General features: G+C 38.8%; 1 protein-coding gene across 1 annotated transcript; it reads left to right on the top strand.

Annotated features, from left to right (window-relative positions):
* Window positions 1-1,230: 1,230 nt before the first annotated feature.
* On the top strand, window positions 1,231-25,074 carry LOC143845605 (single myb histone 4-like). The gene is made up of 6 exons (XM_077353984.1): window positions 1,231-1,559; window positions 6,205-6,413; window positions 9,249-9,333; window positions 21,034-21,117; window positions 24,413-24,698; window positions 24,782-25,074. The coding sequence occupies exons 1-6, from the start codon at window positions 1,410-1,412 to the stop codon at window positions 24,811-24,813; spliced, it is 846 nt and encodes a 281-aa protein (XP_077210099.1). The 5' UTR covers window positions 1,231-1,409; the 3' UTR covers window positions 24,814-25,074.
* The last annotated feature ends 503 nt before the right edge of the window (window positions 25,075-25,577 follow it).

Raw genomic sequence — 25,577 nt, 5'->3', positions numbered from 1 at the left:
TTCGGCGGAAATTTCGGTTTCGGTGAGGACCGAAACCAAAATTTGAAACCATAGCTTATTTAAATGGATATCATTATAAATTAAAGGTGATTTTTTACATGGTGCCCGCGTGTGAAGTCCAGTGCAATTGGTACGTACCCTTTATATTTAATCCAACAGTGGTCCCTTACTGTGCCCTCTCCACTAGACTTCATGCTCGGCAACCATATAATTTATCATTAAAGGTACTTGTAAATAGAGTGAGGATTTAATATGGTGTATGGCCGTGTAGTCCAGTATTTTTCAAAAAGTTTACTGTATGACCTAATCCATAGGACGATTCAAACCATCCCATCTGTGACGAATGCTGGACTACAAATCGGAGGGTTAGTATCTTCCAATGAAAATGATTTCCACCGTAAGCCCAATTTACATTATTGCCCAACAAATGGACGGTTTGGATCATCCTATGGAGCGCCCATACACTACTTTTTGAAAAATACTGGACTTCACTACCACAAAAAATCTCATGTAAATAAAGGGCAATGATAAATTCGCAACCACTGTCGGATAATTCGCATTTTCGAGTCCGTGTAAACGTTAAAAGAATTAAAGTCTGCATACTAGGGGTGCAAGTTTGGCGCTGTCAGCCCTGACCCGCCCTGAGCCCGAACAGGGTCAGGGTTGGATTTTCTAACCCTGAGGGCGGGTCAGGGTTCATTTTTTTTTACCTTGACTCAGGTCGGACGGGTTTTGGGTTAATGTCTTGGGTACCGTGACCCGGCCCGACCCTGAGTTTTCTATTATAGAATTGAACCATCTGTGCATGTTTCTTTTGCTAATGTTTTTTATTATCTTGGATTGATGTTTCTTTAGATTATTATTATTAATTGTCTCTGTTGCCCGCATGTTGTTGAATTCATATTGTCTTATTTTGTTCCCTTGCTCTGTTTATTGATCATTTTGTTCCATATGATATGTGGTTGCTTTATTTTTGGCACTCTTAACAGGTATTTGCACTAGGATCAATTAGGGCCGGGCCGGGCCGGCCCTGCCCAAGCAGGGCCAATCAGGGCGGGCCAGGGCCAGCACAATACCCTGTAGGGCGGGTAATGGGTTGAGGTTTTCCGGCCCTAACTCAGGGTCAAGGCGGGTCAGGGCCGAGATAATGGGATCCAGGGTTGGGCTAGGGTTTTGAAAAACCCGACCCAACCCGACCCCCGACCCTGTTGCAGCCCTACTGCATACTCTCCTTTCAGTGGATGCGAATTTATCATCGCCCTAAATAAATCTTTGAACTTAAATGGTTGAAGTCACGGTTTTTTCACGTGTATGGAAAAATAGGAAATTTTGAAAAACTTTTTCTTCTCAAACTAGCCTTAAAAGAAACCCTAACACAGCTTTCCAAAACCCTAATCGGAGGCAGAGCAATGGGAGCTCCAAAGCAGAAATGGACATCCGAAGAAGAAGACGCTCTACGAGCCGGCGTCGACAAGCACGGCGCCGGCAAGTGGAGAACCATTCAAAAAGACCCTGAATTCGGTCATTGTCTCTCTGCTCGTTCCAACATCGACTTAAAGGTATTTTTATTACCCTTTCTACTTTCATTTCATCCAACATTATATGTTTTGGTTTCATATAGAGGATGAATCAAATAATGTGTGTGAATTCATGTTCAGGAAATAAATCATTGGATAGCTACCTGTTTGGTTGAGTTAATAGTTGGTATTGTGTGGAATCAATTGTGGTTTTCAAGTTTTTTTCTTTTGTAGAGTTATACATTATGTAAAACAAGTCAGAATCCAAACAAAATTAAGAACTCTCAAGAAAGACTTACCCAATTTTCCTATAAACATGAACTTTTTATACTATAAACTAACCCTAATTGACCTTCTATTTCAAATTAAACATCCTCAATTCGAGATTGTGGCTCTAGAAGCTTGAAATAGCCCTACTTATTTTTCAAAATAGGGATTTAATAAGGGCAATAAAATATTATGGGAATATAAATAAAAATCACTAACATTCATGGTAAATGATATTTGTAACCCCCCCTTTTCTAATAATAATGGCACTCTCCTAGCCATTCACATTTATTTGCCATTAAGGTCTGTCACAAATTACAATTACCAAAAAGCTATCAAGTCCTTGGTTAATGAAGTAAGGAGTGCCATTATCAAACCGTGGGAGTGCAAATATCATTCCCCTAATTTATAAAAACATGCTAATTTTTTTTGAAAATTTTTTTTCTTCACGTTCCATCTTTCTCTTATTCTAGTTTGAACTTTGTAGGAGCTATGGAATTTTGTTGCATCAAGTCATTGACTCTAGTGAGCTAATGTCCCTATGAGATTCTCCTCAAGTTATGAACAAAATATTGTGGATTCCACTGAATGAAGTATTTGGACCAGGGGTCTTTATGTCTCTTCATAACTCATTAATACACTTGTACTTCAGGAATCTTACTCAAATTTTCTAGAATAGCATGCTATGTTCTCGACCGTAGTTAGTAGGATCATAAAAAATCAACCATTCAAAGGTTTTATCTTCCTCAATGGTTTGGTTACTTGTAGCCCAAGAAAAGGATGATGATAGACCTGAACCCACGATCCTCAAAATTTTCACTAGGACAATTCTTCCATCAAATCTATGATCGTCATGGGAACAATCATCAAAATTTTTTGGGAGTCCCTTCCATTTATCAACTCATCATCCTGAACATCGACATGTCGTGCTTGCTTCTCCAAACCTTCTCCTTGCTGATTTCCTTCAAGGATCTTGTACCAACTCCTTGTTGCTTAGGGGTTTTACTTTTATCTCCACCTCCATTACCTATTTGTTGATTGGTTGAACTATCATCTTAAGAGCCGAGCATCTAATGCCACTCTATTTATTTGTCTCATCAAGGTTCTTACTTGTCTCGACAAATCCTGAGTTGCATTGAAGTTCCAATTGAACCTTCCTTGGTCCAACATAATTCCCATTATGTTGATTCCATAAACCATGGCAACAGGAAGCAAGCCCAATATTGGAACTTGCTTTGATGCTTTTTAATGGATGAATTACCTACTCAAATACCAAATAATATAGGAATTAATCTTCCCTGATATCAAATATGATGAATCACAGCAACATGTTGAACCTAACTACCAATTATACGAATATAATCAAACAAAAAAATCATATTCTATGAGCAAATGCTCATATACTGGGAAGAACACTATTATAGGGTGCAGATTTTCAATGAGAAATCGCATAAAAAAACAGCTCAAAGATAATGCAATACCCCATTAAACAATGTTCCTAGCATTGTTTGAGTGGCACCCGGATCAATCACCCATGAAACTTCTGAAGGGAAAGATAGTGAAAGATCTCTTCTCTGATGAGTGAGGGCCATTAGTGGGAACCGTCGATATTTCAAACCATAACAGTAATAACCTTGGGAAGCTATGTGGATAATCTCCCAGAGATGTGGAAGCGCATAAATGCCAGTGGGCCTGGGCGAGACAAAGACCTAGGAGCGTGAGGGGTTCTATCAAATGAGTTAGGGTAGCATGTAAGAGGGGGTCAAACTTTAGGAAGTACTAGAATAACTACATATACTAACCAAAAAACCATTATATAAGCAAAAAATCACCCATATAATTTAATAACATCAAACATCTGGTTCGGATGGAAGTGGAAACGTTTTGGTTGTTTTGTGCCTGTTTCGGTTGAAATTTAAAACCATGCCCATCATATTGTAGTAATAAAATACTCAATTCAGTAAATGCACATAACTTACATTACGTACCTGTAAAATGAGAGGCTGTGAAAAAAACTTGTTCTCAATTTCTCATCTCCCATGGCATTTAAATTACATAGAACATTGTCATCTTCTTCAAGGATAACATAGGGGTCTTGAGATTGCCCTTCCAACAATTTTGAACCCGAACTCAAAGTTGCAAGATGGGTGTTTCAAACTGTTGGGAATAGAAGTCTTCTAGAGCCTCTCAGACCACTTTTTGTTTGTTTGTTTTGTTTTGTTTTTTGAATGGTAGCCTTCGGACTTCTTGGTCATAGGTGCTATTGAGAACTTGTGCAATAACTTTTAGAGCGGGTGGAGGTGATCCATGCAATGATGAATTAGTCCTTTAGAAACTACGGATCATACTCCAGATTCTTTTCCCATTCAGGTTCTTTTGTGTTAACTCCATCATGTAGATATCAGGAAGAATGGTAAGTCCATCAAGGTGAGCAAGGAGTCCCAGGGCATGGGCAAGTGCTAAGGATCTGATCCTTCTATAGGAGGTAGATATCGTCTTTAAGCTTAACAGCAAGCAGTTGAGAAAGGATAGAGAAGGAAGTAGAGGAGGAATTGACAAAAGATAATGGGGAGGCCATTCCATGGATGAATTTTGAGTGAGAGTGGAAGTGAGACGGTTAGTTTTGGGTGATTCTCTCAATGGGTTGGGATTTGAAGGTGATCGAATTGGTTGGATGGGATCGAGGGCGGATTCAATGGAGAATTAGGGTTTTGGGGTTGGATGATTGGGAGATTTGAATTTTTGGAGTTACAAATGGAGAGAATAATCGATATAGAGTTTGGAGTCGAGATTTAGGAATAATAGGTCGTTTGAATGGAGAGGTAAGGTTTTTGAGGTGGGTGACTAAAAATTTGGGGGTTTTGAGGTTTGAACGGAAGGAATGGTAGATCTAGGGCGTAGAGAAAAGACGGGGAAAAGAGGTTTTAAATGGATGAGATGGTAGATTTAGGGTCGGTGAACAGAGAAAAGAGATAAAGCAGATATTATATGATGCTTACCTTTCAAATGAAGAGGAAGTCAGATAAAGCAGGTATTATACACGGATCTGTAGAGAGAGAAAAAGAAAGAGAGGGAATATGGATTTTCGAATGAAATACGAATAATATCATGCTTACCTTTCAAAGGAAGAGGAGGAAGTCAGATTGCGCAACCTTGTCCTGATGCCATGTAAAATCAGAGGATGATGATGATGCTTGAGACCAAAAGCATGGAGTACATTCTCATTACTGTGATTGGGAGCTAATATGTCACTTATATATCACTGATACAAATTTACTGAAATACTCTCTAAATCCCTGGGGAAACGCAGGTTACCAAGTAGTGGTCAAACTGGGTATAGTAGACATTTACTGAAGTACCCTCTAATAGTAGATATTTATGCCACAGCTCGAGTGGAGTATTGCATTGTTGTAATACTAGGAATATCTCTATGAATGATAAGGACATGCGTGCAATTTCTATAAATATGTTTAAAGATATAGCAAAATCCTTCTTTGCGCATGTCATAATTCAGCCCTAATCATGTTACTTCTTCGTCTTGCACAACAACAGGGCATACCTAGCATTTACAGATGTCTTCATTTTCAAGAATCGGCTGCCTTTGTTGTTCACTCCTTGAACTGTATTACTGTAATGACATTTTTCTTTCTTGATTTATTTGCTGTTGTTAAACAGATTCTTCAAAAAAAATTATTTATTGTTGCCTGCCAGTAAGTAGGGTATAAGACAAGTAGAGAAGGAAATGCGAAGGCTGATATCCTTACAAATTCTGCTGTTCTTTGTAGAAATTTTGTTGTATTGCATTATATGCCACTTTGTAATCCTAATTCTTTGTAGAGATTTAATTAATATCTTGTTCAGAAAAAAAGAGAAAGGAAGAAAGAGAAGTAGACATGCATACAGAATTGATTTCTTTTGCTGCATTTATTGCGATTGAATGCAATATGCTCAATTTCAAAGAAGACATCTCCTTGTGGATATTGTAATGTCATAATATGAAACTATACTGTGATAAGATTATTTACATACGTGGTTTTATCACTGTTTATTCATGCCTGACATTTGTAAGAGCTACTATGCCAACTAATCATGTGAATATGCTATACTGTGACTTAATCGTTTCACACCATGATGCTTGGTTCATATTTTGCATTGACGTGTGTTGCGACTTGCGAATTTAATAAATAGATATGATTTATTGTTGTTATTCATCAAAAAGCGAATTTAATAATCAGATATGGTTTATCTAATTATGTTTAATGCGTGTATCTATGTATATAATTGCCCTTATTGTCTTACATTAGCTTTTGTTTCCTTGAATATGAAATATTTTGTCAGAGGTCTTGTTATAATATAGTATGTTCTTAGTGAGAAATCAGCATGCTATCATATTTTTTCTCATTTTTTTAAACATATATAGGACAAATGGAGGAATATGAGTGTTAGTGCCAGCGGCCAAGGCTCCAGGGAAAAAATAAGAATACCAAGAATAAAGGGTCCTCCAGGTAGTCCGTTACCATTATCCACTTCTCATAGTTCTGCTGTCTCTGCTCAACTTACACATGATGCATCACCGGGAACAGTCACGGATCCTTCAAAGAGTCAAGAAGATGGGAAAACTCCTTCTCGGTATGCGATTCCATTCCTTCTACTTCCAGTGCCAACATATTTATTATCATCTCTTCCAATAATTTTTTATTCTTTTGGTTCTTCTCTTGAGACTGTAATATTTTGATATATATGTTATCTGGTTGAATGATGATTGTAGAATTTCTGAAAAAAGGTAAATTTGGAAAAAAAATAAATAGAGAGGAAGTAAATAGATACCTTTTAAATGTCTTTTGCAACACTTGTCAGCCATAAGATTAACAAGTTTGGCTGAAAAGATGAAACAATAGTTAAACAATGTTATGCCATAGCCATAAGTGTTTTTTTAATTTTTTTAATTTTTAATAAATTGTAGTTAGCATTGTTAAAGTATAAAAGATAAATAATGCCTTTCTCCAACAGCTTAAGCTTTTGGAGAAGTTGGTAAGTTAACATGGCATCAGAGCCAAAGGTCTCGAGTTCAAACTTCCCGGATAGCAAAAATCCACATGCGATGGTCGGCCCAAAGTGGGACCACATGTGCCACGTGTTTGCCAAGTGGGCTACACGTGTGGGGGAGTGTTAAAGTATAAAAGATAAATAATGCCTTTCTCCAACAGCTTAAGATTTTGGAGAAGTTGGTAAGTTAACAAGCATGAATTAATCATGTAATGTGTGACCTAGGATTAATCTGTTGCAAGGGACTCATGATTAATTTTGTAACCACAAACTAGCAATCAATATTAACTATTAAGTTAATTTGTTGGAAATTTCTGAATTTTTATTTTATTTCAGATACACTTAATATATTGTATCTATACTTTTGTTTACAAAGACATTTCTTTGTGACTTATATACACTCAATAATTTGTTTGGTTTCACAAACGCTCGGCATTCATTAGAATTTTGGAAGAAAAGTAAAGCTGATTCCTCGTTTGGTAGCCAATATAGCATTGAACTTCCAGGAGACGCCCCGACATGTTTCTGACATAATTATTGCTTATCTTCCAATGTGGCATTCATGTCCCCCCATCACTTTCAAACCAGATTCTACACAGAAGGGAGAATTTTAGTTGAAAAATCTTGGAAATGATGCCTTTTTTCGCTCTGTCTTCTCTGTGTGTGTGTGTGTGTGTATATTGGTGATGACACCCCCTTTTCCCCTACTCTCCGAGTCTATGTCGCGCAACCAAACACTATTGTAATCTATTCCACTATTCTCCGAGAGGTAATTCTAGACAACTCCACAATTATCTTCAATGTGATTCGATTGCTTAGGGGTTCCCACAATTATCCGTGGAGATTTGTGAGTTTTTTTTTTTTTTTTGGTGAGATTCAAGATAGTGGGTGGATCATCCATATCTTTGAAGCATGGAAGGAGGTCGGCCAATGGGGTTGTCGGTAGGTTAGCAAGGGATATGTATCGAACGAAGCTTTGTAGTTGTTTGATTTTTTTCCCCCTTGATCTATTTTCTCTTGTTTCCATACTCAGTGGGGGAGCTTCTCTTGTATCTATTTGGTGTTCTTTTTCCTGAATCACTTGTACTGACCATCTCGGTCTTTGCTTGCTTATTAATGAAGTCTTTTACCGTTTAGAAAAAAAATTCTAGACAAATCCAATGCTTTTCTTCTCCCTTTTGACTTCTCATTCCACTACTCTCCGAGCCTATGCCGTGCATCCAAACATACCCTAAAAATCCATAAATAATAGAAATCAATAGTTTTTGCTTCCCTCTAGAATCTAGTTCAACAATTTCTGCATTTGATCTATCGATCTAGATGTAGATCTGAAGAGCTTCCTTTAAAATCAGGACCTGCACAGTAAATCATGGATCTTTGAAATTTGAGAACTCAGAACTATTGCTTGAAAGTTAAAAACTGCAACAGAAGACAACCCAATATAATAGGGAATCTAGGGAAAAGTGACGCAGGATTATTATGGAAAGGGAAAGAAATTCAAGAAAATTCTGCAAATCTAATCCGTTCTTCAATTCTTTAACTCTTCATGCTTGAGTAGGTCTTCACACTTTGCTTCAGCTCCAAAGATCTTCACTCTTGGCTGAAGCTTCAGCTATCTTCATATCTCGATCCATACTTCAGTGTACCTTAGCTTTGACCTTAGAATATCTTTCTTTAAGACATTCAAGCATTAGTTACATTAAATGATGTAAAGTGCCATATTGAGTTTGTTATCATCAAAACATGAATTAAATGAGTGACCAAGGTTGAACCTTTGGCCTAACAGAAAGTTTTGGCATGAAATTTATTCGTCTTCTTATGGGAAGGTATGAGGTATATGATTCCCGATGAAAGATGAACAATCTTACTATTTTTCAAAAAAAAGAAGAGATGATCAATCTATTTGTTTCTCAGCTCCCATTTAGTGGATCTAATATGCATAGTTGCTGCATTCCCATTTTGTCTTTTCATACATCATGATTCTTGAATAGTTACATTAAATGATGTAAAGTGCCATATTGATTTTGTTATCATCAAAACATGAATTAAATGAGTGACCAAGGTTTAACCCTTGGCCTAACAGAAAGTTTTGGCATGAAATTTATTCGTCTTCTTATGGGAAGGTGTGAGGTATATGATTCCCGATGAAAGATGAACAATCTTACTATTTTTCAAAAAAGAAGAAGAGATGAACAATCTATTTGTTTCTCAGCTCCCATTTAGTGGATCTAATAGCATAGTTGCTGCATTCCCATTTTGTCTTTTCATACATCATGATTCTTGAAGCTTTTTTGGCAATATTGAGAACCATGATTGTTGTTCCAGATAAGCATATATTTCCTTGTTACCTAGTCCTAATGATTTTTGTTTCAAGATATCATTGATCTTATAGATGTTTAATTCTATTTGTACTACTAGGTACAATGCACTGATTGTTGAAGCTCTTTCATCACTGCAAGATCCAAATGGATCAGAACTTGGTGTTATTTCTAGATTTATTGAGGTCAGCACGGCATCTCCTGTTATCTTTGTCTTGCTTTACATGTATGTCTTTGGCTTCAATTTTGTTGAATCTGTATAATTTGGAATTTCTAGGGACCATCGAAGAAAGCATTTCACAGATGGTCTCTTGCAAGAGAGAGCAGCCACATAGGCTCACTTTTCAACAGATTTTGTCTTATTCATGTGGCTGCTCTTTCGTGCAACATACCATCCGCGAAATGCCTTCTGTGATGGTCCCTAGCAAATCTTTTTATCTTTCATGAAAAAATATGTACAGTTGGGTTGCCAATAGTAATTTCTGCATCATGCATGATTAATAATTTTGAGGGATACTACCATTAAAAAAAAATATTGAGGGATACAATGATGCAGTAGCTATTTCTTCAGGAGGCGGCATGCTTTTAGTTTGAATCCGCACATCTTTTTGATCCATAATTGAAATCTTTTGCTTCATGCTGTCTGATTCACTTTTTATAATAGGTGTTGGTGGTAATAGAAAACATAGTGTAGCTGTCTTGCATTGTCTGCGATGGCTTGTAGTGTATTTTTCCATCCTAGATTCATTTATCTTTGTTTTTTGTTAGGATCCAAGTTTCTTAAATCATCACTTGATTTAATGGCATTCATTAGGGCCTTAAATTTTGACCTTAAATTTTGGATATTATGGCTATTGAATTAGATGGAGTGACCTTACTACCTTTGCTTTCCATACAAAGAAGCAATCTATGAGGTTTATAGGGGTCCATGTGACACCAGCTTTGAGTTCTCAACTCAACTCAACTAAGTCTTTGTCCTAAACTAGTTGGGGTCGGCTAATGAATCCTTTAGAAAATTTTCATGAAGAAGGTGAAAGGATCTACCAGACTCAAATTGACCAAGTCTAATCCTGACACTAGTTGGGTTCATCTACATGGATCATTTTCTTCCATTCTATCTTATCCAGGGTCATGTTCTATGTTATGTTCCTAGCCCTCAAGTCTCTCCTCACTGTTACTACCCAAGTTGTTTTCTGTCTGCCTCTACCACTTTTTACTCCATCAACTTGGCATGAGTCACTTCTTCTCACTAGAGCATCCAAAGGTCTACCTTGGATATGCCTAAACCATCTTAAGCGGTGCTGTCTCATCTTCTCCTCAATTGTATGTTGGATATGCCCAAACCATCTTAAGCGGTGCTCTCTCATCTTCTCCTCAATTGGTGCCACCCCCACCTTTTTACGGATGGCGTCATTTTTAATTCTGAATGAATAAACCAGCTGTGAGTTTTGAATCAATATTTAGTTGTGAGATGGGAACCCTGCCATTTTTATTTCTTGAAAGTCAAAGTTTATTCTTGATGACTATCAACAAGGACAACATGGGAAAAAGCAACAACTGTTATGCTTGTTTCAACAGTTTTATCTCATTGCTTTTTTGTTTTGATATGTGGAAGAGGCTTCTATAAATACAAAACTGAATCCCCCCATTTCCTAGGACGATATTATTCCCAATTAGACAGAATCTTCCGATTTCCTTGTAACAACTTATCTGTTGTTAGTTTCAAAACTTTATCTTATAAAATTTCTATTTTAATCTATGAATTTAGTTCCTTTAAAACTATAAAGGAAACCCCCAGCTTCCTAGGGTGATATTATTCCCAATCAAATAAATGCAACAACACATTACTGGATTGGCGAAGTCATTACCTATGGAGTTGACTTCCCTATAGATATGAACCATTACAATGTCCACTATAGTTGATTTAGTTTGCTTTGATAGTCTTGATTAGTTTAAGGATTTGTTTCTATTTATATTTTCATTTTTATCCTAGATGTGGGGGTTGTCCACATTTCCCATTTTTATTTCCAGCCTACACCATGGTCTGCCACCACTCAACTCAACCTGCCACCACTTAACCTCACTTAGAACTCTTTTACATTCCATTGGTTATATTAGAGGGCCCGCTACTTAATCACTAAAACCTCACTTAGGAGTCCTTTTTTATCTTATATCCAATTGGGATTGGACACTTATGGGTCCCACCGTGTAAACTCGTGATCACTAGATAAATACACCCTCCTTCTCCCCTCCCCCCCCCCTTCTCGTTTTCTTCTCCTCTACTTTCTCTGCATCTCCCTCTCTCATCTCCCTCCTCCTGCCGTCCCTCTTCCTTCTTCCTCTTTTCTTTCTCCATACGCAACTCTCGGCCAACTAGCAGCCAAGGGCTCCAGCCGACACCCCTTCCTCCTATCTCCCTTCCTTCTACTGTTTCCCGGCCAGCAAGCAGTCTTGGTTGCAGCCAACAACCCCTCCTCTCTCTCTCTCTCTCTTAACTGTTGCTGCTGGCTGCTGCTATTGCAGCTTCATCCTCTTTGCTGCTGTCAACTGCAGAGATCACAAACAGCCAGCATCTTCTCCTCTTTTCTCCTCTAAAACCCGCTGCTTTCCAGCCTTGCTTCCTGCATCCTCTCCGTCTCTTTCTTCACTCTTCTAGCTGATGTTACAATAGCCTTCCTTCTAGTTCTTACCCCTCTCTGACGCATCCCAATTTTCCCCTTTTCTTGAGGATGGAACAGTCCCTTTGCTAATCATTGTTATCGCTATCGCTCTAGCAGCTCTTGGAGGCTTCTTCATCACAAAGACCAAGGTCGAAGCCCTGCGACCAAGATAAGGGTTCATCTACGTCTCTACTCCATTACAGTCTATTATATTCCCCTTTGTTATTTAGATGTCTTGTATTCTAGCATTATATTGGATCCTCAAGGACTAATGTACGTGAGACACATGCGGGTCAAGCTATGCGGTCAGCTCGCTGGGGGTGAAGGAGTGCAGCGCCCCCTTGCCAGGGTTTCTGGGGCAGCGCCCAGGATGTACAAACCACATGTTAGGGTTATGGATGAGGTTTTTTTTTTCTTTGTATTTTCTTGGCCAAGTAGAGAGTTTGTAACCCTAGAACGAAATAGTAGAAAATCTTTCCCCGTGGACGTAGGCACACTATCGAACCACGAAAATCGTGTGTTTGTTGCACATCGTGTTTGATCCTTATTCGAGAAGGTATTTCTCGGTTTTTCTATAAACTGGTATCAGAACGATTATGTTTTGGGCGATTGCTACGATGACGAGTGCCAAGTTCGAAGTAGATAAATTTAATAGGGCGGGCAACTACAGTTTGTGGAAAACAAAGTGAGATATCTCTTGGTTCAACAAACTCTCATGAAGGCTTTGTTAGGCAAAGACAGGAAACAGAAAAGATAAGCGACGAAGAGTGGGAAGAGTTGGATATGAAGGCCGTTAGCGTGATTCATCTGTATTTGGCGGATGAAGTCGTTTATAACATAATTGACGAAGAGACTGCAACCGAGATTTGGCCCTAACTCGAGTCTCTACATGGAGAAATCGCTTACCAACTAGTTGTTTATGAAGAAGCAACTATATGCTCTTCGGATGGAAGAAATTCAAGTATGTTTGTGTGCATCTCAATACTTTCAACATGATGGTCTCGGAACTATTGAATGTTGGAGGCAAGTTGAAAGAGGATAAGACCCTACTTCTCTTAGCGTCCCTTCCTAGATCTTACGACCACTTAGTTACTACCCTTTTCTTTGGGAAGGATACTTTGATCGCAACAGAGGTAAGGTCGGCCCTCCTTACCAGTGAAAAGCTAAAGAAGACCAATGGGGGAGAACCCAAGGTAGATGTACTTGTGGTGAATGTTAACAATAGGTCTGGGCGTGGTTGATCTCGTGACAGAAAGCCCGAGCGAATAAATCTTGATCCAAATCGAGAGGAGGAAGCACGGTTGAATACTACTGGTGCCATAAAAAGGGGCACATCAAAAGTGACTGCAGGTAGCGCCAGCAAGATTTGGAGGAGAAGAAACAAAACTCTTCAAATCAAGCTGGTAGTGCGTAGGAAAGTTCTGGCGAAGTTGAAGTGGACGTTTTATCAGTTTCTTGAGATAAGGGCTATTTCTAAAATTCATGGACACTTGATTTGGGATGCTTCTATCATAACAGAGACTGGTTTGACACGTACAAGCCATATAATGGGGAACAATCCTCGTGGGAAATGATGCTGCTTGTCCAGCTGTTGGAATATGCACAGTGAAAATCAAGATGCACTACGGAGTTGTGCACATTCTATCTGAGGTAAGACACGTTCCTGATTCAAAGAAGAATTTAATTTCTCTCGGGCATTGGATGCTGGTGGCTGCCGAGCGTAGCCAGAAGAGTTATTAAAATTGTGAAGGGTACTCTAGTTGTAATGGAGAGAAATTTAGAAACTTGTACAAGTTGTTAGGGAATATTGTGGCAGGTGGAGCTTTGGACTGCAAATTGGACTGCAAATTGTGAAGGGTACTCTAGTTGTAATGGAGAGAAATTCAGAACTGCAAATTGGACTTTTGCAAATACTGTGTATACAGGAAGCAGTGCAGTGTTAGGTTTAGGACAACAACGCACAACAGTGATGGTATACTTGACTATGTTCACTCAGATATTTGGGGGCCATCGCTAGTGAGATCACGAGGCGGTATGGAGTACTTTATTACTTTTATTGATGACTATTCAAGGAAGGTATGGGTGTATTTCATGAGAAGAAAGTCTGAACTTTCTCCAAATTCAAGTATTGGTTGGCAGAAGTTGAAAATCGGATAGGAAGAAGATTAAAATGTCTACGAACTGATAATGGTATGGAATACATGGATGATGATTTCTTGGCCTTCTTCAAAGATAGAGGAATCAAGCATCACTTCACTAACCCAAGTACCCCCAACAAAATGGAGTAGCTAAAAGAATGAACATGACCCTTCTTGAGAGAGCCAGAGCTATGAGGCTCAATGTGAATTTGCCAATTGCATTTTCGACTGATACAGTGGATGTGGCATGCTATGTGATAAACAAATCTCCATCCATCGCAATTGACTTCAAACTTCCAGAAGAGGTATGGACTAGAAAGTCAGATGATTTCTCTATATTTTGTATATTCTGATGCCCAACCTATGTGCATATTCAGAGTCCACAGAGGAGCAAGCTAGATGCAAAGTCTAAGAAGTGTGTATTTCTCAGGTTTGAGAAAGGGGTGAAAGGATATAAGCTATGGTATCTGTTAAAGTTAAATGATAGATAATGCCTTTCTCCAACAGCTTAAGCTTTTGGAGAAGTTGGTAAGTTAACATGGTATCAAAGCCAAAGGTCTCGAGTTCAAACCTCTCGGATAGCAAAAATCCACATGCGATGGTCGGCCCAAAGTGGGACCACATGTGCCACTTGTTTGCCAAGTGGGTCACACGTGCGGGGGGGGGGGGGGGGGGGGGTGTTAAAGTTAAAAGATAAATAATGCCTTTCTCCAACAGCTTAAGCTTTTGGAAAAGTTGGTAAGTTAACAGTCCTACTGCGAAAAAGATAGTGATTAGTCGGGTTCTGATTTTCAAAGAGAGCGTATGCTGAAAACTAGTTGATCCGTAGAAGAATCACGGGAAATAGATGTGAAAGAAAAACAAGATGCAACACAGTCCGATATTTTGATGATTCGGGATTATCAGATAGTCGGAAAGACGTGACAGTCTTTCGGGGCAGAATCATCAAGTAGCAATCATGATGAGTAGCAAGAAGAGTCACAGAGCATAGCAATGTCCTAGCCAAAGCGGAATACAAAGCAGCCAGTCAAGTATGGTTTTGATAATTTTGTTTCCTTTTCCTTAATTACAGTTTGTTTAGAACCTCTATGTTTTCAGGATGTTATGAGTGACGGGGACAGTCATAAGTGGTTATGGCTATGACAGTTGAGATGGAGTCACTCCAAAATCAAACATGGGATCTTGTGAAGCTTCCCAAGGGAAAGAAAGCAAGTAGCTGCAAGTGGATCTACAGTAAGGAGGCATCTTCTGATACATGTGGAGAAAGGCACAAGGCCCTTCTAGTTGCAACGGGGTACAATCAGAAAGAGGGCGTAGATAACAATGCGATATTCTCACCTATGGTAAAACACACTTCAATCCGTGTATTGTTGAGTCTCGTCGTAGAGTATAATCTAGAGTTGGACCAGATGGATGTTAAAACTGTATTTCTTCATGGTGATTTGGAGGAACAAATTTACATGGAGCAGCCAGAGGGTTTGTTGAAAATGGCAAAGAGGATCATGCGTGCTTACTGAAGTGGTCTCTCTATAGGTTGAAACTGTCACCTGGCAGTGGTATCTACGGTTTGATTCATTCATGATGAGGAATGGGCATACACGTAGTAGTTTTGATTGTTGTGTTTATTATTGTGCTACCGATGATAATTCATACATATATCTGCTACTATATGTTGATGATATGCTAGTCGCTGCTAACGCCAAACAGAAAGTCGATAGGCTAAAATCTATGTTAAGCCAGGAATTCGACTTGAAGGATCTAGGCGTTGCTAAGAAGATTCTTGGGATGGAATTTAGATGGGAGAGGAAAAAGGGAGTGCTTTGGCTTTTGTACGCCAACTGCATTGAACAGGTGATGCAAAGATTCCACATGGAAAATGCAAAACGAGTTATCACCCCTTTGACAAGTCATTTCAAATTGGGAACACACTTATGCCCATTCACTGATGAGGAACGTGCAGGAATGCCTAACATCCCTTATGCAAGTGTCATTGGTTGTCTCATGTATGCGATGGTCTGGACGAGGCCAGATATGGCTCATGCTGTGAGCGTAGTGAGTTGATACGTGGTGAATCCAGGAAAAGAGCATTGGAATGCAGTCAAGTGGATTCTCAGATACTTGGGGCATTATAAATTTTGTCTTGGTGTATGGCATGGGCAAAATTGAAGATGGTTTGACTGGCTATGTAGATCCAGATTATGCAGGAGACTTGGACGAGAGAAGATCCACTACAGGCTATGTGTTCGGCAGGCCTATATCTTGTAAGGCTTCTATTCAGTCTATGATCTCCTTGTCTACGATAGAGGCCGAATATATGGCAGCATGTGAGGCTGTCAAGGAGGCTATTTGGCTAATTGGATTTGGTATTGATATGGAGCTGAAAGAAGGAAGAAGTCTTGTTGCATTGTGGACAGTCAAGTGCCATACATGATACATTTGGCGAAAAATCAAGTATAGAATACCAGGACGAAACGTATAGATGTGAGGCATCATAAGATAAGAGAATGGGTGGCAGATAGAAGCATCAACTTGAAGAAAATACATAGAGATAACACTGCAGCGAATATGGTGACCAAGTCGGTTACAACCACCAAGTTCGAGCATTGCTTGGACTTGGCTAATATCATTAGTTGTTGATGATTGGTGAGGCACCTCAGGGAATGGGGTGGGCACCTCATGTGCATGAGGTGTGGAGCTATGTTCCAGATATAGCCGAGTTGATCTTGAAGTGCTTATAGAATACAAGTGAAGGTGGAGATTGTTGTGCATCTTGTCTTATATACTGGCATTATACAGGACCCTAACAGTCTAATGTGCGCGACACACATTACCATTAAAAAAAAGGGCACTACACACACGTGGGTCGAGCTGCACGGTCGGCTCGAGCGTGCCCCTGCCGGGGTTTCCGGGCAGCACCCAGGGAGGAAAATTTATTTTTCGTGTTTCACTTAAGGGATATTTCGGTAAATTTCTTCATGTAGTGGCATTGATATATAAGCCACATGTTAGGGTTACGGGATAAGTTTTTTTTTCCAATGTGTTTTCTTGGCCAAGAAGAAGACAATCTGTAACCCTAGACAGAAATAGTGGAAAATCTTTCCCCGTGGATGTAGGCACGCTGCCGAACCACATAAATCTTGTGTTTCTTGTCTTGTGATTGTGTTCTTTGCCTCGTGTCTTGACGTTTTTTGCCGCACATCGTGTTTGATCCTTATTCGTGAAGATATTTCTCAGTTTTTCTACACCCTCCAGAAGTCACTTTCATCCTATTGCAGCCCCTACTTGACCAATCCCTCTCCCCCTACTTGACCAATCCCTCTCCATATACCTATACCCTTAAGCCACAACCCCTATAATTATCTTGGCAATAGGTAGGCATTTTACTTCAGATTTGATTTGTATAACGAGCAAATTTAGACATCTGATTATTACTGCCTCGCGAACTGACTTCTTTGATTTCTAGCCTATTGTTTTGAAACGTTGGATAATTAGTTTTATTGGGGATGGAAGTTCAAAGGTTATGAATCATTATAAAATTCCTTGGCTGATTACTGAATGGGATTTTATTTCATTTGGGAATGTTTGCAACAAGAAGACACATGCCTCTATGGGACCACATATCTGTCATGTGCAAAACGAATCATAACATGAGGGGCCTCATATAACACTATTGGAATTAAGTTATACAATTAAAAATAATTCTGGATAGTTTTGGAAAAGAAAATATACTGCTAAAATAATTTTAAAATCAATAATTACTTAGTTTGGAAAATCTCAAGAATACACCAGGCAAAGCCATCAGAAAACTGAAAAAATATTCCACAGCGATTTTGGGAAAACTAAGGGCATTATTTTGTGCATGTAGTATTATCATAATACCCTTTCCATACCAAAAATTTAAATTCGATACTTTTGAATGTTCAGTTCTTTCTTATGATCTTGCTAATATTTTTTCGTATTGGGTATCCTAGAAATACTTCCTATGTATGTTTTTTTGGAACAGAACGCTAGACAAGAATTAGATACACATAGCGGGTGGAATTTTGAGATGTTCTAGACTTCTAGTCACAAACTCTCAAACTTGTGAGCCCCACGGTATCGACTACGATGACTAGTCAGTACCCAGCAAGCGACTACTGTGGCATAGAAAAATCTAATTATAAGCACCTAACAATTAAAAAAAGCACCTGGTCCACAGTGCAAAGAGATTGTACTACCCAATATGCTTGTGAGATGCTCTTCGGCTAACTCTTTAGCTCAGTTTAGTGAGAAATTTACATATGAACCACACTTGGCGTAGAAAAGTGATCTTATGAGGGATTCACCCGTGGCCCTTACTTACATATGGCATATACCTCTCATTTTTTGGAGTCTGGTGGTCATGAATACGAAATTTCTTTGTGAATGAAAGACCTCCACTATTAGAAACTAAAGACTTCGGTAATGAAATCTTGACTCCCAATAGGGACATCACGTCTTTATAGACTTCAGCAACCTTAGAGTAACATAGGTTCACATTAGTCATTGTTATGGCCAGTTGACGACATGTTAATCCCAATGCTCCAATGCACACACTGGTGCTAGTAAGCCAAACCAAGGTTGGCAGAGCGGAAAGCGAAGCAGGAAGTGGGAAGCGAAGGCTCTTAGGAAGGTGGGAAGTGGGAAGCATGAAGGGTCGAAGAATTTTTTTAATAGTTAAATACTTAAAAAAATGTAAAAAAATAAAAAATTACTAAAAAAATATAAGATATAGTTATATGACCCAAATATTAAAAAGAAAATACTTTTTATAAAAAGATCCAACATTACTTAAAGGAAAATCACTATCAGCTGAAATGCTTGTGTTGACCAGTGCGTTGATCAGTGCCTAACAAGAAGAAAAAATTTTAGAAACCAAATTATGAGATTTTTCACTTGACTTTTGAGATTTAATAATGTTTGGACATGATAGAATTTATGAATTTTTAAAATTGGAAAAATACCCAATTGTTTGGAAGTTAAGATTTTGGCCCGACCTGTTTTTTTTCGAATTTTGTACTAGAACTGGAAAATTGACTTTTTATCCTTTTAGATTTGGGTCTCGAAACTATTTTTAATAGATTCAAATGGGGGTTATTCCCTTATTTACATATAAATCTTAAGTACTTAAATGACTTTGCATGTAAATACTAAGAAGAGGAAGAGAAAAGGACTAGCAAGAGACAAAGGAGGGTAGATAGGAAACGCTCTTCCCATAGAGTGGGATATGTGATGTAGGACCAGGAAGAAGAATAGGAGGAGAAGAATAGACGAGTCAAGGGGAAGAAGAGAATAGAAGGAGAAGAAGAATAATTAGAAGTAGAAGAGAAGAGATAGGCAGAAGTAGAAGAGGAAGAATAGATGAGAAAGGGAAAGAGAAATAGAGGAAGGAGAAGAAACTTGTAGAGAGGAGAAGCCAATCAATCTTTATTCATCCAAACTTATGATTCCTAATACAGTGAGGCCTATATATAGGCAATGGAATAAAATTCCATGGAAACTAAAAGTCCTACAACTAACATGGAAAATAAAATCCTAGAAATTAAATAACATGGAAAACTAAAAAACATGTAAATAAATACTAATGGGCAAATATGCCACTTATTTGGCCTACTATCTGCATGAATACGCGTTTCCCATAGAGTGGGAATCGAATTCCCATAGATTGGGAATCATGTTTCCCATGTTTCCGAAATGGGATTCCCAAAAATCGGAGAATCGAGAAGATTCCCGTTTCCGAATCGATTTTCGGGGAATCGAGATTCCCCATTCTGAGTAGAGATTCCTGCTTCCTTGATCCAAACCCAATTCATCATTTATGTATGTATTGTGCTTTTTTGTATGTATCCCTCCTGTCAATTTCCATTAGTTGTTGCTACATAGTCTATAAGCCATGTAGTCAATTTGTCACAGGGTGATAATTTGGCTCTCCACATCTCCTTTTATAGGCATATAGGAGGCTCAAGACAAATATGGAGACATGGAGAACCTTCCAGGAGTCTAAAGTTTTGTAGAAGTTTCTTAGAGAAGATTCTAAAACCTTGTAGTCATCTCTAGAATTATGTGGAAGATTCTGGTATGTTCTAGGAATCTCTAGAATTATGTGGAAGATTCTAGAATGTTCTAGGAATCTCTAGAATTATCTTGTAGAAGGGTAGACGACTCTAGAAGTAGAGGCATGTGAATATTCTAGAAGAGGATTAGATATTTGTAAGGAATATATTTAGAATATTCTTAGAACACTCTAGAAATATAAGTATATGTAGAAAGGGATCTAGAATGTTCCCTTGAGGCCTATAACAAGGAGAGAGCCCCTCATTTATGGATCATCTCATAAAGTTGTATCATTCTTCAAGTAATAGAAACCCTCTTTCTGAAATCTATGTGTTCTCTTTTAGTCTAAGTGTTGCATTATTTGGGTAGAAGGCTAACTTTTGCTAAGTATTGGGCTGCTAAATGCAAGTGTCGCACGGTTTTAGCTAACGGAACTGCTAGGCCCATGACAAATCGTTGTCATTTGTACAACTTTACTGTCATTTTTTTTTTATGAGTTTTAATAAAAAAAAATTTGATGAGTTACTTTACTGTCATTGTGAGGGTTTCTAGTGAATCGGAACTTCAGCTATACCAACTTACTTTTTAGTATCATTTCTGTTCGCTCAGGATATGAATATTTTGATTTCTGAATTTTGCCTTTTTCAGCAAGATTTACATCTCACAAAATTGTACTCAGATTAAATGTAATCTGGTCACTTGTAAGGCCGGGGTTATTTTACTTCATATAATCTTTTCAAAAAATATTTACCTAATATAATCGAGATTGCCCCTTCCTGTAATGTTGTTGCATGTGTTTGCAATGAAATCATACAAATGTTCCCTTTGGATTTGTGGTGCTTACTGTAGTGGCGTCTTATCTTTTCAAAGTTGTGGCATCAAACTTGCTATTAGAGAGCAGAAGAAAAGCTTCTTTGCCTCCGGTGTCAAATCAAGTTTATGTGTTCTGTCACATTCTTAAAGGTTACTTTTGTTGGTTTCTCCATTTATTCATTATCATTTCCCTAATTTGCAGCAAAGGCATGAGGTGCCACAAAATTTTAGAAGGTTTCTCAGTGGGAGGTTGAGACGGCTTGTCGCACAAAATAAAGTTGAAAAGGTGAATTAGTCTTTTCCATTCCTCCAACATAATTAAATTGATTTGGTTTGAGAGATAGTGACATATTTTACTCTCATTGTGGAACTTGCTAACGATTTTTTATTAGATGTAAGATTGCTACATCGTTCTCTGTCAATGTTATCTCTCAAGTGGTGTTCAAGTGTCGGTGTTACTATTTACCATACAACTCAGATTTCAGAGTTTACATTCTTTCCTTGCATCAGGATTCTAGAAGCTTAACAAACCCTTATGCTCTTGGACTTGGCTTCCTTGATTTGTCGAGGGCGTACTCATTTAGGCTGCCTCATGATGATGATGCAGTAAATGTATTGCAAACGACTAGGATAGTAATCTATGAATTATATTTGAAATGATAAATTTGCAGTCTACTTTCTCTCTCAACCTTTTCTACTTATGTTCAAAAATTCTTTTCAAACTAAGCTAACATTACACAATGCTTTTTAACAGATTTGGTAATGTGAGTTGAGCTGGTTCGACATTTTGCATCATTACAATCGATAAAAATGGGGAAAAAATATTCGTAGAAAGTTAAAGGGGATGTTTTTTTATGTTACTTTTATCTCTAAAATGCTTGGCTGTCTTTGTATGAGATCTCCCTGCAAGGATGTTGCAGGATTAGCCGTAATACATATCTAAAATGAACTTTTACCTGTAAAGCATATTATGAATATCTTGATTTGTAATCCATATCAAAACACTACAGATTTCAACTAAATTTAGCAACTTTAAGCTTTGATGGCAAGCCTTATTTTCTACGTTTTTTCATTCCTTTTCATCTCATGTTGAGATGGCAAATTGGAAGCATACAACAAACTGGATTAACAAATCGTGCAACTGTGAATGCATATTCTTAAGATGTTTGCAAATTGCAATGATATCATTGACATCATCACGTGGATGGAGGGGTGCAATGATTTCTTGAAATTGTGGGGTATCCTTACACAAACACGTAGTGTCCCCACTAACGACCATATGGGGTGGGTTGGGGCGGGTGATAGGTGAGAGAGTTAGTATTGTGTTGAGGGAGTTGCCCTCAATCCATAGCTTCTTAACACCAAGCTGGGATCAATCTAACGCCACTCTATATAGAATGAACTTCAGCTTTTGCTCCATCAATAGCATCGCAGGGACCCGCATAAGAAAGAACAATCCACAAATTAGGGTCATAGAAGACTCTTCCAATACCAGCCTTAGGGACGATGGTGTTTCTCCTACTTAAAAGCTTGCTGCTATCATCAAAATTCATTTTAATCCATCCGACAAATGTGGGAATCAAAACGCCAGGATTCCAGACCCCAATGGAGAGTTCACGGCAAAATCCTTCTTCACGGTTCTAAATGATGGACAGTCAACAGCAACTCGGCGCATATGGAAATCCTTTGCACCCCCTAGAGTCGTGGCCTTTGGATGGATGTTGGTACACAGGAAAATTAACACTTGTGATCGCCTAAAGAAAAGACATTTCATTTTGGCAATCACGTGTGTACTTTGCCACAAAAATGAGGAAACATTGGATCATCTTATGTTGAACCGCCCATACTCATACCATTTGTGGTCAAGAGCGTTTGGAGCTTCTGGAATGTCTTGGGTATGTCCTGGCTCAATCAGCTCTCTACTTCTTAGCTGGCAGAGTGGACCTTTCAGTGAAACTGGTAGGGCATTATGGTCGACCTTCCCCTACGCTATAAACCTAGAATGTCTGGAAAGAATGAAATAGGCAGATTTTTGAAGACAAAAGCAGAACATCTGGGCGCCTTGCAACGGATATTAAGGTTGAGATCTGCCTTACGGGATGGCAGATCTCATAAGGAATTGGTGGTCAATTATATGGGATAGAGCAATCAGAACCAAGCCCAAACCAAAATGGTTGGCACTGCCAAGTGAGTGGTTGAAGCTCAATTTTGGCGGCTTCTCTTTTGGCAATCCAGGAAGGGCTGGTATTGGGGGAATTATTAGAAATAATACAGAATCTACAATCATGACTTTCTCCGGACCGGCTGGAATTTGCCATGCAAATGAAGCTGAAATTAGGGCACTACTCTTCGGTTTTAGGTGGGCATATGAGAACAATCAGCGTCCATTAATTGTTGAGGGAGATTCCACAAATGCAGTAGCGTGGGCTTCTGGTTCTTCATAGGGGCCTTGGAAATTGCAAGACCTGATAGCGGAAGTGCTGGACTTGATAAGACTCCTGGAACCTAGGATTGAGCATCATAGGAGATCGGCAAATGAGGCGGCCGATAGTCTATCATAAACAGGAGCCCTAAGGGAAGAAATGTTGGTCGCATCTTTTTTGTAAACCCTATTGGGGCTAAGGATTATGATCCTGTTTGTACTCTCGGGGGCGGGGGTGCCTTGTCCCAACCATATTATAATAAATTGTCAATTTTAAAAAAGAAAAGAAAAAAAGAACCAAAACGCCAGGAGGCCTATCAAGGGTGATAAATTCTGTGCAAAACTGAATCCGGTTACTAATAATATCTTTCACCACTACATCACCAAAATGTTGTCTTTAGAAACACGTTTAAAAATTTCAACAATAATCCATCTAATTAATTTACTAAGCGGGTTCAATCTATCTATAAAAATCTGTAATTTTGATGGATCTAGCTTGGGTAACCTTGGGCGTGCTAGCATTGGCGCACCATTAGGGATCATGATGGGTTGGCTAGTTTGGCCTAATCTGGTCCACTTGGGTTCAAAGACTAATGGACAGAGGTTATGGTGCTGAAGCAGGGAATCAAGCTATAATTGACAGAGGTTATGGTGCTGAAGCAGGGAATCAAGCTACGTGTTTCCCTTCACGGCATTGTCAGCCATAGGGTATCCTTTCATCACATCCTTCCCGCAGCTAACGAGACTGCATACTCCCTAGCTTGAGAGGTTGTTTTTGAGTATTGCTATATCACTCCTACCCTATAAACACTATTACAAGGGTCTTGGTGCCCTATCTTACGTTGTCTTGTCCTCTTGCTTGCGACAATCCTGATCTTTGAGCAACTCTTGTAGTTTGCGGTTGTTCGTCTAACAAGCTCTTTGTTACCATTTTGTTATTGCTTTTTTTTTCTTTAAAAAAAAACTGTCATTGATTATTGCCTGAACATCAACATTCCGCTCTTAGCCTCAATTCTGATGTCATAATTAAAGTTCCATCTTGGGTTTCAATTTCCATTAATCTATTTTCGGAGTGACTATAGTCCACAAGTAGCTTTTATAACTGTGCTTGTGCTCATTTTTATTCTTCTAATCTTCTGCAATGCCTTTGATGTAATAGGTCCACAATAATACCTACAGGCTCATAGACCCGTCCTTTGCAACAAAAACCGCCACCCCAAAATCTAAAGATACGGTTCACCGTTCACGGCCAATTCAGAACTCCGGTATTAATACCTCCTATGGCATGGAAGAGGAAGCAGCAATGGCCGCTGCTTACAAAATTGCCGATGCAGAGGCTAAGTCATTTCTAGCATCTGAAGCAGTTAAGGAGTCGGAGAGAGTCTCGCGGATGGCTGAAGAAACAGATTCCATGCTACAGCTAATAGAAGACATATATGACCAATGTAAAAATTACTAACCCATGTTTTTTTTTCTTTCTTTTTCCTCATTTCTGTTTAGTTATACCCTCATTTCCTACATGTTACAGGTTTTCGGGGCGAAATCGTGACCATTGCCTAAGTTGTGGATTTGAATGTGACTCCAAAGTTCATCAGCAAGTTTATGTGAAAAAATGGGTCCTCTAGGCTTGTGAGAAAATCTGTAAAGTTGCCTTTGTTTTGCCAACTTCCCAGTACCATATTTCTCAAAGCATGAATTTGAGGTTGGTGGTGTAGGAAATGTTCCTATCTGAAAATAAGGTAAGCTGTTGTAGAAAGCTGTTCTTTGGTGCTGAAAAACTTAATTCTTACCGTCCAAAAGGGGAAATTCCACGGTTTAAAACCTCCTATTGTCAATTCTTGACTCACCCGAGTGGACTCCCTTTTGCCTTGCCAAGTTTGCGCTTGAGTCCGAGTTTTTCCCAACCAAGTCAAAACTCATTTGACTTGATGTGATTTATGAAAAATTGACTGCATAAATCACTGACTCGCACAAGTTGACTCTGATTGAGTTCTTGTTTGAGTTCGAGTTCTGAAACACTGGGATTTTCAGCCATTGGAAGTAGGGTTGCAACTCGGGTCGGGCGGGTCAGGTTTTCTAGAACCCTACGATACCAAGAAAGTATCTCGGGTTGGGTTATGGGAAAAGCCGAAATTCATAAACTGGACCCTACCCAAGATAGTTTCTCAGGTCGGGTCAGGTCAGATTTTTAATGAAACTTGGGATAGTGGCTAATTCTAAATAGGGTGATAATATAACTGCACCCCCTGTAGGATGATACGCACCCCTTATGACATGGTTTTGACATCAAAAAAGCGTTAAAAGTCTGCTGCAATTCACATTTT

Source organism: Tasmannia lanceolata, unplaced genomic scaffold, assembly GCF_043159265.1.
Source record: "Tasmannia lanceolata isolate RefF3 unplaced genomic scaffold, GAP_Taslan_0.1 ptg000015l, whole genome shotgun sequence".
NCBI lineage: Eukaryota > Viridiplantae > Streptophyta > Magnoliopsida > Canellales > Winteraceae > Tasmannia > Tasmannia lanceolata.
Note: the sequence above shows the minus strand (reverse complement) of the source record. Positions and strands in the feature narration are given on the sequence as shown.

Excerpts from the sequence above, each read along its gene's own strand:
- LOC143845605 (XM_077353984.1), top strand. The coding sequence starts at position 1,410 with ATGGGAGCTCCAAAGCAGAAATGGACATCCGAAGAAGAAGACGCTCTA. Across the intron at positions 6,414-9,248 it reads GATGGGAAAACTCCTTCTCG|GTACAATGCACTGATTGTTG; the intron begins GTATGCGATTCC and ends TTGTACTACTAG. Across the intron at positions 24,699-24,781 it reads AGAAGACATATATGACCAAT|GTTTTCGGGGCGAAATCGTG; the intron begins GTAAAAATTACT and ends TACATGTTACAG.